The sequence below is a fragment of the Euprymna scolopes genome, chromosome 1, assembly GCF_053919585.1.
Source record: "Euprymna scolopes isolate OS-2025 chromosome 1, ASM5391958v1, whole genome shotgun sequence".
Taxonomy (NCBI): domain Eukaryota; kingdom Metazoa; phylum Mollusca; class Cephalopoda; order Sepiida; family Sepiolidae; genus Euprymna; species Euprymna scolopes.
Window position 1 is genome coordinate 93076289 of NC_136482.1, and position 16094 is coordinate 93092382.

Here is a 16094-nt window from a genome sequence, read left to right on the forward strand (position 1 = left end):
GGTTTTGTTTAGTAGTTTTTTTTTTTACTTTTGATACACACAGACATGCATAAATACACACACAATTACTCTCTCTATATATATTTTTTTTTTGATGAAAGGTGTACACTCAATTTGTTAATAGTTTCTGCCATTAAATCTGCTAGGAAAATAGTTTAACTCATTAATCCTGACATTCATTAACAGTTGCTCATAATTCTTTGAGCAATTTGTCTGTGCTGTGTGCTTGTCAAGAATTTATCATTGAAACTGGAGATATTGGAGTTGGGGAGTTTGAAAAGAATGCATTAGGAATTTTTGAAAGACTTAAAGAAGGGTGCAGAAGAATGTAACACACATTCACTCATTGTTCCTTTTTGGTATTGTTTAAGGAAGACAAAATTTTCTTTAATTTTATAATGCAGAAAATGTTCTTGGGTGGGGAATATGGTTTTTAAATTTGAGTACAGAAAGGATGTTGAAATACTGAAAACATTGGGTGTGTCTGTTTAGAAAAGTTCTTTTTTCCCTTTATATAAGAATTGAATTACTAAGTAGGAACATTTTTTACTATAAAATGTAAAATATTCTGGTAAATAAGTCCACAACCCATTCATATTAAGTTATATATATATAAAATTGTGATTAAATTTACAATGCAGGCTTTCTTTTGTATTTTGAAAAGCATTCACCCTTTTCCAGTTGCCATATATATATTAAGAAATATCTATCACTGATATACCATAATCTCTCTCTCTCTCTCTCTCTCTCTCTCTCTCTCTCTCATGTGTGAAAGAGAGAGAGAGAGATTTTATCCCCTGTATCTATCGTTGATGGATATAGCTTTCTAGTCAAAGTTCTACTTCATTGGCGATTTAGGACATTTATTTGTACATATGTTCTAAAACAAAAATATATTTCATTCAAATTTATTCATTTTTTTTTTTTTTGCTTTTTTTTATACTCATTAGGAGTTCTCGTATAGATTGCTGACAGTAACTAAATAATAAAGTAAATAAAATTCATTGTAGTAGCAGTAATTTCCATTTTGTAGATGCGTTTGTGAGCCACAATTCAAATAGTCTGTTGTCAAAGCATCTGGCTCAAGCAGACAATATTTGGACTAGATTGATTTTTCAAACAGTTATATATATATATATATATATATATATATATATATATATATATATATATATATATATATATATATTTCAACTATTTGCAGAAATACATTTTAACATCTATTTTTTCGGATAGTGTGAAGGCATATATTTTCCATGACTAATTGTCTTATAAATGGGCTTTTATATTTTGCTTATTATTCAAATCCAGAGCCGTTTTTGCACACAATAATGAAAAAAAATTTACTTTACTTACAACAAAATTTACTCGTATAAATAGTACCTTCTTTCCAGTGTTTGTGAATACAAACTATTATTTTCCCTCATCCACTAAAATAAGAAATTCCTTGCTTTTATGCACTTATGTTTCTACAAGAATGTTCATTATTTATAAATTTACTCATGAAAAACATGATAATTAATACTTATTGTTAAAAATTTAATTACAAAGACTTGTGTGGCGTTCAGAGGTGGGAGCAGGATTTGAAGGAGAAGGAGGTCCTTAATATTCTCAATCAACATCAGGGCACATGTATCGCTTGTGGAACAAATAAAGGACATATAATTTCTAAACTTTATAACATGCAAAAAAAAACAAAAAAAAACTATTTAATAACAAAAGTAAAAAAAAAAAAAATGATACAACGACAATATTTCAAATATAATAAAGAAAAGAAATTATTTTCGGTTTTACTCTTGAATTCGTTTATTGCTCATGCTATTTTGAATACGATAGATGTGAAGTGTATTTAATAAAGTGTAAGGAAATTAAATTGCAAAGAATTTATCCTGAATTAGTCCATTACAGGTTGGACTTTTCTTTTTTTGTCTAGCAGGGGGTCCCTGGCGTTGCCCGAGTGTTTAGAGGTGTGTGTGCTCGAGCGGGGTGTTAATCAAAACATAAGAATAAGCGAAGTAAATATTTTAAAACTTTAAAAAATCGGGGGGAAAAAAAACTAACGTAAGGCAAACGAACAATGTTAAATGTAAAAATCGGAAAAAGAAAACAGAAAAACGAACGTTAAAACTTCTTTTAAAATATCTAGCCGTCTAATACAAAAAATTTTTTTTTAATTGTTTTTCATACATCGTTGTTATTTTTTGTATAATACAGACAGTGCTCAATTAAGAAAATACTACTGGAAATAACTACTTCTATAATATAATTATCAATTTAATCTGCTATTCATGCAAAAGCACTGTTATACTTATTATAAACCTTGAAAGCGTCATTAAAATAAAGTGTATACTAGTATTTATTGCGTTTTTAATCTGCTAGCTTCCATGGATATTTTTTCTTTTTAAAATTTCGAATTGAGCATGTAAATTTAATAATGAAAAGTGAGTGTACACATTTTACTTAAAAAAAAAAATCGGATCTGGTGAATATTTTTAGGTATAAAAATAAAGTACAATTTTTAACTTGAGTACCCTTTTAGTTTTTTTGGGGGGGAGGGAAAACAACCAATTTCAAAAACAAATATTTATTCATTGCACTTGTGTGCAACTGATTTGAGCCGTTTTACCTTACCAATATGCTGCAGATCATTGGATACCATTGAAATGCTGACATGAGTGCTTTAGACACATTGGTGGGTTTTGTTGAGCAACTGCTTACAAACTTTCGTTGTCAAGAGTGCATGACCGCAATCTACTTTTTTTTAAAGGCTCTCATTATTAGAGAATTTCTTGAATCACATTTGCACTGTCAGATCATTTTTCTTCCTATGTTCTGTTGATATTGGTGGCAGTTTGGATAGCATCATGACGGAGTTTGAACTTCTGCAATAAAAGTATGTTTTTTTTTTTTCTTCTCTATATTAGAAATTCTGAACCAGAATAGAATCAATCCTTGATGTTAGAGATTTTATAAATCTTTTATATTCTTAAAGATGTCGGTGTGTGATTACAGAGTCAATTGAGCCGGTTATGTGTACCCCCCCCCCACACGCACACAAAATGGTCACACGGCAAGAAAAAAAATGAAATTTAATAGTAAAGATATTTACAGAAAAAAAAAATTAAATTAAAAAAAAAAAACTTCAGTGCATTGATAGTCAGCGTGATGGTTGATTTGTCAGTTTTATGGCATATCAACTCTTTTGGAAATTTTATCAAAATTGGATAATTAACTCCCTCATATTTTTTTGGTGACAAAAACCAGATAAAAACATTAATTTGTTTATAGAAGGTAATACTTTTCTAGTATATCACTCCCTCCCTCCTTTTTTATTTCGTCATTTAATGACGAAACCCAGTAACTTTTAGCTACTTATTGTATACGATTTATAGTCACTATTTTACCTATAGCTGGAGGTGGGTGTGTGGGAGATCATCCCCCCCCCCCCTCAGAGCACTAGTGTACAATTCCATCACAATAGTTTTGATAAGATTAGAACTCCACATAGCCGGTCCTTTAGCATGCAACAATATTAAGCCAATCTTTCAACCCTCAACATAGGCATATTTCAACTGAGTTTTGAGTTGCTTTTTTGGATGAATCCATTTGTTTTATTATATCTTGTAAAAGATCGAATTTGTTTTATATTTATGGATGCATTTGCTTTTATGATTTAAAATACATGAATTCGTACGAGTAGAATTCTTTTTTTTATCTAAAGAAAAATCTTATTAATATCAATTTGAAAAAAAAAAAGAAAAAAAAGAATTTTGATATTTCTATTAAATTCGTAAGTAAATTTGAACACTAATTTTAGAAATTTTCTTGGTCATTTAAAAATCTTTTTTTTTTAATTGCCTTGATAATGATTTCTGAAGAAATTTGAGTGCTTTAACAACCATGAATTTTGAAATCTTAGTTAATTTTCTAAAAGTGGATTATGAATCAATTCTGTATCTAATCAAATATCTTGTATATATTGAGATCTGTTCTTGTTTGTATGTGTTTATACATATGGGCGTGTTTTTTTATATACATATATGCAACTGTGTGTCTGTGAGTGAATGATGTCCCAGCATCATGTTACTATGGTTACTAATATAGCTATTCTTTGTATTTTGTAAATTTTTGTCTTATACAGTGTGACCAAAAAAACAAAAAACAAAACGGAGCCCCAACTCTAATTCGACCCCGTTTCTTAGTGTTTTGTCCGAATAAAATGAAACTTTGGTCATAACTAGTTTATTATATTCAAAACATCACATCAAAACACTTTTTGTTTTCAATAATTTTATTTTAGAATGCTTTTGTCATTTATTATTTTATTTATTTGTTTTTTTGTTTGTTTGTTTTTTTTTGGGGGGGGGGTCACCCTGTGTATAGTTTTAGCATACATTAAAAAAGATGACATATACGCAACAATCTTTCCATCGTGGTATCTGTGTTTAAAATGTTTTCTTCCTAAAATGATCTATAATAAATAAGATTGTTGTTGTTGTTTTTTTAATTTTTACTTTTATGACTTTAAAAGGACTCCATATCCTTTTCCACCTTTTGGTCCTTTTCAACCCCCCCCCCCCGATGCATTTATGAGCCTCTGATGAGTTGTTTGGTCAATGTATATCATTCAACTAAACACGTGTAAGACATACCATACAACCAGTACTTTTGGTATTAGAATTGTTTATTAAGTGGATATATATATATATATAATTTAAATATGTATGAATAAAAAATCAATACGAAAAATATCTAAATGTTTATATCTTTTCTGTATTTATTTCCTATGTGTTGACATGTAGGAATACAAAAAGTCTTTTGAAAAAAAAAAAACGAGTGTTTCTTTCAAAGTTGTAAAGTATAGACAGAAAAACATATATCTATATAGTCATCCACATGCAGTACTGTTTTGTTGTATCACAACTGATCAGTGCGGCTAGACATATGTGGGGCTTAGACCAGATTACTTTGTTATAGAGCCATTTCGTATGTGTCTATATATATATATATATATATAGAGAGAGAGAGAGAGAGAAAGAGAGAGACATTTTGATTAAGTTAGTTGCCGTTATCACATTATAACAACTTTATGTATTAGTTTGTAAATATAATAATGATATATATAAAATCCACAGCTCCTTATTGTGACTAAACATGGTGAATGTTTCAAGCTAATATTCAAAATCGTACTGTTACTACAATAGCAATCCTTTGCTCAATCGCAGTAAAAGTATGAGAAACTGTTTTGTTTTATTGTTGTTCTTTTACTTATTTTTCCCCCTTGAAGAGTAGTACTTTATGCTAAGTGAAAACTTACTTCTCGTCCTAGGAAACTCAACTCGCAAATGAAGAAGCGCTAATGTAATCCTCCCCAGACAGCTGTTTCGCTATATCACAAACTCCTCGTTTATACATAAAAAGGAAAACAAATCTTTTTATTTTTGTTTTGAATATTTGTATTTTCATCTGAAACCTTTCATCTATAAACCCGTTTTATCTTTGTTTCGTTTTGGGTGTTTTCATCAATAATATTATCAGCTGTTTAGTAGTAGACTGGCAGTCTACTAGACTGCACGTCCGTTTTTCCACACATGTTGGCCGATCGTACACTATAAGAGCAGACAAGTCCTTTCTTTTATTGTATCATATGAAACGATTCTTTTTACACCTTTCCTTGACGCTGTCTTCCAAATGTTTTGCACCCAAAGCCAGATCCAAACACGAGGTGTACACGTGTAAACTTATATAAATTTACTCGTGCAGTGAAAGCCATTATCTTCACTCACAGACTCGCCATAAGAACAACAGCAGTAGCAGCTGCGGCTTCCAGGGGACTTTAGTAAAAGCTGAAGGGGTGGGGCTTCCTTGTCACATGTGGGCTGACTCATTTTCTTTTATCAACACAATCCCTGCTGCTTTTCATTAACTACGAAGTTTCGAGTTGAGTCGGAGTGTTTCTAAGCTTCATCCTCTTTGCCATGGCGACTGAACTTACCGATGATCAGGTAATTGATTATTAACAATGTATTTGTTTTTCTTTATATATATATATATATATATATATATATATATATATATATATATATATATATATAATTCTGCAATGTTTTTATGAGGTTTTCTTTAAAAAATTTTTTTTACATTTCTAGTTGTCAAAAGCAAAACTATCTTTTGTCTCCCTTTTTTTATTTTTTGTCAAGATGACTTCTTTTTCTGTTTGTACTTTACAATTTTTTTTTTTTATATTTACAGTTATCATTTACTGAAATGCTAGTATTTGTTTTTTGGTTTGCCCATACTTTGATTTTATGTCAGCCCCCTTTTTTTTTTTTGTTTGTTTGTTTGTTTTTCTTATGCCTAACATGGTTGCAGGAAGCAGCTCTTTGTCTGCATTGACTTTATTTATAAAGGAAGGAATTTAATAATTTTCACCTTCCTTAAAGGTTTGCTGGCATTTTCTCCTTTGTGTGTTATGCACACGCATATATAAACACATGTAATGTGTGGGTATATATCATATATGCATACATTTTTTATTTTTCAAATCAATAATTGTAAGACCTACAAAGAATTTACATCAATTAATAAAATACTTCTAAAATATAAAAACGTGTCAATGCAAACGTTCCATTTGATTTTTTTTTTTCATTCGTTCTAAAGTATTATCACTTATTGGCCTACACCATTCCTCATATTATATCCTGCGGAAGATCTCCTTGACCGAAACGTCATATGAGCAAGTAAAAATAAAACTTAATCACCTGAATATTTTCTTTTAACATACATATTGACATGTACGTATGCGTCATTAGCCTAATATCAAATGTCTATCCGTTAGTTTTTAAATTCCAAACTACATATGAAAAGTTTTGTACATCTTTCTAATAAGAGTAATTTTGTTAGAATTCCAAAATCAAAAAGAATTTTCATGAAAAATAAATATAAAAATAAAAAAAATTGTCGTTTTTGTTTGTTTGTTTGTTTGTTGTGTGATAAGAATTTACTTTTAATGACAAATATGAAAGGAGTTGCTGCATTTGGCAGTTCTGTCCGTTGTGGCCTTCACAAAAAACAACAACAAAATCTTCATTTTTTTTTAAAAGCTTGAATCAGAATAACATTGAGAGGTGAAAAACACTAACAATGTCTTTAGTTTAAAAAAAAAAAATAAGGGAAAGGTTAATAACCCTGATTTTCTATAGCATAACTCAGTCAATTTATAGATTTTAACCTGGTTATTTAAGCGTAAAATAGGTTCAACTTTCAACAATAATTGGAATACTTTAACAGTAAATTTCTTTTTTAATTTTAAATATGGAATAAAATATAGAATTAGTTTAAGAATGTGATGTAATTTGCTTGAACCATTGCATGCATTGTATAAAATATTATTTAAAGCTATGATAGTGTCTGGCAGATAGTAAATTCATATATACATGCATTGTATGAAATATTATTTAAAGCTGTGATAGTATCTGGCAAATAGTAAATGCATATAATTTATTTATTACAAAATATTTTTAAAACTTTTTAGCTAAGCTTATATTAGCTCAGAATTTGTAATCAAGAATAGGAATTTCCTTATAAAATACTGATATCTTATTTTATTGCCTTTTCTCTCATTATGTATATTATTATTGTTTGAATAGAGTGAATCATTTCCTTTCACTTGGAATAAACTTGTTTTACAGGTTTGTGTTACTCGTGTCAATCGTTTGCTTTTGATCATCACCATACAAATGTCAATTTGTAAAGCAAACTTATACTATTGTTTTTATTTCAGGTCCTGATCGTCCAATGAGTCCTTCACCGCCTACTGATGATTATATGATTGGCGACCGTATTTGGGTCGGTGGTAACAAGTCTGGGGTTATTGCTTTTCTGGGTGAGACGAGTTTTGCTCCTGGTGAATGGGCAGGTGTTGTATTAGACGACATGGTTGGAAAAAATGATGGCTCCGTTGCAGGAGTGCGCTACTTCCAGTGCGAGCCAAAACATGGTGTTTTTGCTCGAATATCAAAGTTGACTCGGTCTCCACAAACTCCTAAACCAGAAACTGGTTCCATTCCAAGCACAGCTAATGGCACCCCTATTGGAGGACTCCCACTTAGTCGGGGAGTCACCCCTCGAGCTGGACTTGCAGGCAGTCGTGGCTCCTCCACGTCTACATCTAGCCTCAACAAAATCTCTCCATCTACTTCATTATTGAACGTTTCTAAAGACGGGGGACAAAGTCCGTCCAAGTACATGTTGAAGGTTGGCGATCGTGTTCTGGTCAGCGGGACAAAATCTGGGACCCTTCGTTACATTGGAGTTACTGATTTTGCTAAGGGAGACTGGGCAGGAGTTGAGCTGGATGATAAGCTTGGCAAAAATGATGGAGCAGTTGCTGGCAAAAGGTGAGTCAAACTCTTCATAATTTAAAAAAATTATTTTTATATCTTAAACATCGCATGCTTTACTTTAAATTTCCTCTTTATTTCAGTAATGTAATTTATTAGTTAATTTAAATTATGTAAATTAATCAGATAGTTTTATTTTTATAGAGAAAATCATTTTTAAGTGATTAATGAGAATTCGTAGGCATTACAACATAAATCTGTTTGAATTGTTAAGTTATCTCTTTGTTTTTGCAAGACAATTGCTCCGAAAATTATTTAATCAATTTATGTTACTTTTGTAATATATTTTTGTTTCATTACGGGTTCATACAGATTAGATTTTTTTCTTTGCTTTTTAATATGGAAAAATTCTCGACGAGAACCACTATATTATTCTTACAATCCAAATTTTATTATCAACTTGGTTAAAGAGAATCCATATAAAAATCGATAGCATTTGTCTTTGTTTTATGAAAACTGAATACACAATGATTTGATATATTCAGCTTGATTTTTATTCTAACTTTTTGCTGTAAATCTCTGTGTTAAAAATAAATCCTAAATGATTTATAACTGTTTCATGTGCACTTTTTAATATTTCTCAAGTTTATAGTTAAGATAGGTTTATTTATTTTTTCTTTTCTCTAATTATGCAGAGTCAAATTTCTGCTTTTCGAAATGTCAGTGTGGCATTTCAAAGATAACTTATGAAGCAGTTAAAGACTTTAATTTAGAAAAAGAAATTGGAATATAATAGCTGAAAAAACTTCCTTTTTAAACAATGTATGATATTCGACATATTGACCTCCTGCTTCATAGCAAAATGGGGTGATGCAAATAAAGATGTTTTCCAAAATCAATGCTAGATTTTTATGCTTGTTATATATATATATATCTCAATCTTACCAAAACATGTAAATTACTGAATGATATTATCAAGTAAATATAATTTTTTGGTTACCTATTTTCTTGTAATCAATTACTGTCAAGATTTTACTTTCATCCTTCAACCTTTGCTTTATTTCACTACAATGGTACCAAGATCAAATTACAAGGATAGCGCCATCTGTACAGGCATTCTTTTGCTCTTTGTGAAAAGTAATCCAACCTCAATGTGTACATGTGCTGCTGTGTGCATTGTAAAAGTCAAGTCATATCAGGAGATACGATGCACGGCTTACTTTTTTTTTTTTTTCTTTTTTTGTTTATTTTAGCTTTTCATTTTCCCATCTGTTATGAATAATATTTTATAAAAAAGATAATGTTTTTTTTTCTTTTTCTTTCTTTTCTTTCTTTTCTTTTTTTTTTTTTGAAACCTTTTTATACATTATAATTTTGCAGAAAAAAATTGAAATATGTTCTTATTTAGATCACTTTTTTTTTTTTAAATAAAAATAAGTTTTGAAAATACTTTTTTTTATTTTTTCATCTAAATGAAAAATAGAAGTAGTCTTTGTTATACTTAATTTTAGAAAAAAATTAATATGCTGTGTTACTTGGGTATTCTATTATTTTTACCTGATGGTGAGGGTCCAATTTTGGAGTTTGGGGGAGCATATAGTCATGTCATATTTGCCATTTCTCCTTGGTCCATACTGACTCCTGGTACTACCAGATCAGGCTGTCTGAAGATGTTGGCTCCTTGAGACAAAATGCACCTAACATTTGATGCTTTTTGTTTATCTACTTCCTTTTGCAAAACTTAATTATGTTCTATAAAAACAAAAACAACAGCCCACTTTTTCCCCCTTTTCCTCCTTCTCTTTTTATCTCCCCCACTTCCTGATTGGTTTCCTAACTTAAAATGTACCAAACATTAATGCTGTAACCCTTTTCCCTCTCCTATTGCAAAACTCATTCATGTAATACATTTAACTAAAAGAAACAGCACAATTAAAGTGATAGAATTCTCACAGAAACATATGATAAGCAGTAATTAATATTTAAATAAATAATGATATGTGTGAAATGTCTGGTTGAGATGTTTCAAGGAAGGTCACACGAACTTCAAAGGTTGTGAGTGTTTGAGAAAATTTTTATTTAGAAATTCTTAAGAGTTCTTTCTAGTCAATAATATTGGATTTAAAATACCCTCATTTTTCAATCCTGATACTGTTGAAAAATATGTGGTCATCTAAACTATGGGGCAAACCATTTTTCTGCGTGATGAATAGAATTTTATAACTTTTTTAGATAAAAATGTTAAAGTTAGGGTTGATTTAAATCATTAAAAAGTGAAATCCTGAATATGCTACTCTTGATAAAACATTTTTATGGATATTTGATCTGTTATTGCTTCACAACAAACAACCCAGGAATTTTGTGTCCTGAGCAAGCCCCATCCAATTTCATCCCAGATTTGTCTATCAATGGCAAGATGACAACCCATCTCTTTGATCTGGAAACTGCATAATCCATCCAAGTTACAGTTTGATCTTAAGTGTTGATCAGCTTCTGACATTTACCCAAAGCAGTCAATCATGTCTCCGATCTGTAAAGCAATGCCGGCAATACTTTGTTTCTCGACAGGTTTGCCTTGATGTCGGGATCAATGAGCTTGTTGCTGGTCACCTCCATGATGGAGCCATAACTAATCCAAATAGCTCTTTCTGCATGCCAACTTGTGGCTACTCCTTTGCTTCATCATCAGTTCCTGGCTGAGGTAAACAAGGTTCAAACTAGCTCACAACAAACGTTTTCCTCAAATTTTAATACTTGTACCATGGCAATATTAAACTTAACTTCCCTACTAAATGCAAATGGACTAAATCAATTTCAAGATTGGCAAAATTTGTTTTAGTTCATTTCCAGGAGAGGGAAGAAAACACTGGTACTAAGCTCCTTCAGTCTTTGACAGACTATGGATACCTATGTAGGGGTGTCTGCGCGTGAAATTTTTGTGGCAGGAGATGCGCCATTTCCAACCACACCTCTCCTGAGTCAATATTGTTAAATAACAGTGGCAAGTGAAGTGCATGTACAGGACGACTGGAAACAAATGCCAAGATAAGCAGAGAGCACATACAGTGCCTAGAATTCCCAAATAGTCACCCTCTGGTACTAACCAGGCTCAACGTTGGTTAACTTCAGCGATCTGACAAGAACTGGTGTGTTAACGTGATTATGCCTAACATTATGACGTCTTGCAAAGTCATTTTCATATTAAAAAAAAAAAAGAAAGAAAATGTACTTTTTCCAGTGCCACCCTCCTCTCTCTGTACTTTATGCTGCCTCCAATTCAAGAATTGATGACATCATCATCAGTGATTTTTGTCCCTTAACCCCAATATCAACAAAGTCTAGACCATTCTTATAATGAGCTTTTTCTTGTTGATTGCAGCGTAATTCTCATCCTGTGCAGTTCTTGGAGGTTTACTCTCCTAGGCTTTTCCCCTTCTCTTTGAGAGGGATTATTTTCAGGCTAATTGCCTGAGCGTCTCTACCAGGGAATGACGAAGCTGTCAGGAATCTTCTGCAGTATTAGAGTGCCCTCACTTCCTTGTTGGCACTGACCTTTCAATCCCATTTTCCCGTCCTTGTGTCCTATTTCTTATTGTGTGTGAAAAATAAATACCTTCATTGAAAGTGTCCTCCATAATTGTTTAAAGATTTTGTCTACAGTTTATATATTGAATTAATAACTATGTATGTAAAAACATTTTTGCTTACATATATTTTCGTTTTTTTTTTTCCTTTTCAGATACTTTGATTGTAAACCACAGTTTGGATTATTTGCTCCTGTACACAAAGTAACACGCCTGATGGGCGGTATGCCCAGCCCCAACACCCGTACCCTGGCTAACACAAGTCTTCGTTTATCACGAGAACGCAGTGGCAGTCAGGAATCTGTGAGCTCTATCAGCTCTACTGCGTCAAGTGTGTCACGTAGCCGGGTAAGATTGGGTGTGACCTCCTTAAACAGCCAGGTACATGCAGCTTTACTGATGCTCTTATCTCATTTGGATTAAAATTTCCGATTTTTTTTATTTTTTAAATTTTTTTTTGCATCTTTCACTTGGCCATATATCTTTGTTTTTTATCTCTTTATCTTAACCAAATATCTTTGTATGGCCAGGTTGTGTAAAAACAAAACGCAGTACCACTGTTGGTCAGTGGAGTCTGCTATATCAACTCCAACGTTATATGAGATAATTACTGCCCAGAAAGGAAACTATTAGATTTAGTTGCTTGCTAATATTTTGTTTATTACATCATAGACGTCACTTGCATGAAGCAACACATTTTTTTTGTTTATTTTATCCAAATTTAAGAATTGGCTCTTATATTTATTTAATTTTTTTAAAATTTTATCTTTATGTAAAAAAAAAAAAAAAAAAACAAAGCCCCACCCTTTCTAAATAATTACCATAACAAAAATTTTCAGTTAGGTATGAATTTTTTTTTTTATTAAAAAAAAAAAACTACATACAAAAATATATAATCTTTTATCCATTTATTTATTATGAACTATTATCCTCATTTTCTAGTTGTTGGTTCACAACGTTTCCGCCAAGTATTCCTCTGGCCTTCGTTGGGTGGTTATCCACGATATGGGTAAACAATACAAATTACTCATCTCAATAAGAATTCTAATTAATTAAATAATATATGTAATCTTTTATAAACTATTTCTTAAATAAAATTGTTTGTGATAAGAAATAGAATGGTTAGCCCTAATTGCAATGAGACTGCACATGATTTCACTTCCTGCAATATGATGCCATTAATATTAGAGAATAGAATCGATGCAGCTTTCAATTATAACACTTGTCTTTAATCTTTGCATTTTTGTAATGTTAACTTTGAAGTTGAATATGTACATCTTTTTCATTCTTAATCTATATACATAAAAGATATATATAGATGTACGTGTGTAAATATTTAACGGACAAATTTTTAAACTACTGATCACATGAGACTGACATTAATAAGAAATAGTAATCATACTCTAAGGATGGTTTATAACAAGTAAAATCTTTGTTTGGATGGATGAATAACATGTACAGACATGTCAGCAAGATGAAATGCAAAATGTTCATTTCAATTTGCTGACATTTCTATATTTTTGTGTATGTGTAAAACTAATCAGAGCTAAAAGTGATTTCATTTTAAAGCTTTCTTATTAATTAATAGCTCAAGCAGTGAGGAACATGGCTGGAACTGTAAATGTTTTGGTTTTGATTCTAGCTGATGGCACACAAATCATTTTTTTAATTTTTGAAATCAGTAATAATATATATATATATATATATATATATATATATATATATATATATATATATATATATATATATATATAATAGAGAATTGGCTCTGTAATAATAAATGAATTAAAATTATTTCAGTGTATTTTATGACCTAAAATTTAAAACATTGGTGTTGTTTTTTCTTTTCCTTTGCAAAACTCAACCATGTTCTGCAAAATAAGCAAAAACAATTTTTTCTTTACAAAACAATCAAACACCAATAAATATTTAAAGATATAAAGAGCTTGAAGCATGGTAATTTTTCCAAAATGATTGAACTCAAAAAGGGTTGATATGCCATAAAATAAGACTACCAAACCAAATACTATGAATACATATTTGGAGATACAAAGAACTTGAAACAAAACTTTTTTTTTCCAAATTTACTGGATTTGGCGAAAAGGGTTGATATATACTATAAAAGAAAAACAACTGTCTTCTCATTTGAATACGATTGTTGTTGATTGTGTATGTTGATATTTCTTACATACTTAAATCCAATATAATGATAGATATATTTTAAAATTAATGGATATATGGTGGGTGACGTCAGACTTCATGAATATCAACGTTCATAAGGATTATAATCTGAAGAAAAAAAAAACTATCCTAAAATTTCTGATAAAAATCACATTGGTTTTGTTTAAGCTTAGAAACTAGTCAGTGATAATAGACATAAATCCTTATTTTTTTAATGTCAATACTGAATCAGTTTTTATGGTTAACTTGTTTGTTCTACTAAATTGATATTTCATTTAACTTAATAGCCAAATGTAAGAGAAAAAAATGTTTAACATAAATTTGATAAACTGGTTTTATTAAAATATTTATCATGACTTGATCATTGTATGTCTAATAATCTAGTTATGCCTCTGCTAAAACTGAATTGTATTTTAGTTATTACATATACTAATTTTACATTAAATTTCTGCTTGAATGAGAATTTATAACTCTATTCAAATCTGTCTTGGTTTCAATTAAAAAGTAATTTGCTTCTAGTTCATACATTACTTTTAGCTTTTAAAAACACAACTAATCCATCCTATATTTGATTTTTATTATATTTTAGCTTTAAAATAATCCGATCAGTGGTTTAGAATAATATTCATTTTCTGTCTTTTTATGAAGCCTCACTGTTGCAAAATATTTAAAAAATATGTTCTGTTTTATTATTTTGGTTATTTTATTCTATTAGGCTATTTCCTATAGAACTTTTTACATTTCAAATATTTAAGTTAGATTTAAAAAAAAAAAAAAAAAAAAAAAAAGCTATTAAAATAATTTTTAAGTATTTTGCCACTGCTTAAATTGAAATTTTATTTAGTCTTATTTTAATAGTCTTTTGTTTTGTAACTTTTTTGTTGCTGGTCATTAGTTATTTTGTTGTCATTGATTGTCTTGGTTTTAGTTATCTTTATTTTTATTTTTTTACTTTTTTTTTTTTTTTAACTATTGTAAAACACCAAGGCACTTTACGTTCAGTGTTGTTTTGTTCTTGTTTTTCCTCCAATTTGTCTAACTGAATTTCGTTCCACCATTTTAATCATTATTTTGTTTATATTCTGAATTTGTTATCTGGATTTCTTAGTTCATAAGCTTTCAAATAAATAATATAAATGAATTTTGAATAGAAACTGTTTAGATTTTGAAACTGATTAATTAATATTGGAAAGTTGGGCATAAATCAACTACATCTCTTACATTTATTTTGATAATTGTCTTAACGAGATTCAATTAATAAAGTTACAAAAATGAGTTTAATGTTTAAAATATACATCTTAGTGTTGATTATCTGGGCTGATGTATCAGAAATAGCATCTGATCAGAAAAATAAAATTTGGCTAATTGACACAGATATGCACCTAGCCAGAAGAAACAAAATCCGGCTGATTGATGCAGACACACAGCTGTGTGAAAAATAAAATATCTGGCAATTAAATCCAAAGACACCTGCAGACAGGAATAGACTTGTCGCTAAGTAAATAATAAAATAAATTGATACCATCTCCCATTGACTGTGCAGGCAAAATTTTGGAATGAGTATTAATTGTGGATGTAGGAGTGTCCAAAATATTATATACACTGGCTCAAGTTGAGATTGAATAGTTTGCTGGCTAGCAAATTTGAGAGATCAACTTTCATCAATTCCTATGCTTTTTCTGCTATGTTCACCATAACCAAGCATAAAAATATATGTATATTTTTATGCATAAGTGTTTGTCATCATTTTTTGTAACCCTATCAGTTAACTATAGTTAACTAGAAGTCAAAGCTAATTTTTAAATTTGATTTATAAATGTTATTTGATTTTAATCATAATTCTCAATCAGAAAATCTTAGTAATTGTGTATTTGTATGAACATTTTTACTCTAAAATCATTTATTTAATGGACATTTGTAAATCTCTGCTTAAAAAAAATCATGGAATGTAATTTTTATTTCTATGGATCAGTTATCAAATGACAAC

General features: G+C 30.0%; 1 protein-coding gene across 25 annotated transcripts in view; it reads left to right on the top strand.

Moving 5' to 3' along the window:
• The window catches only part of LOC145246641 (uncharacterized), a 370950-nt gene that overhangs the window by 196610 nt on the left and 158246 nt on the right, over positions 1-16094 (top strand). For 11 of the 25 annotated variants that reach the window (XM_080108757.1, XM_080108775.1, XM_080109282.1 and 8 more), the window contains 2 exons: positions 7784-8399; positions 12082-12307. In XM_080108757.1, coding sequence (XP_079964883.1) covers positions 7784-8399; positions 12082-12307 — 842 coding nt within the window. Of the gene's footprint in view, positions 1-5051; positions 6006-7783; positions 8400-12081; positions 12308-16094 lie in introns of those variants that run through there. The other 14 variants (XM_080108961.1, XM_080109429.1, XM_080108606.1 and 11 more) reach the window with 3 other exon arrangements.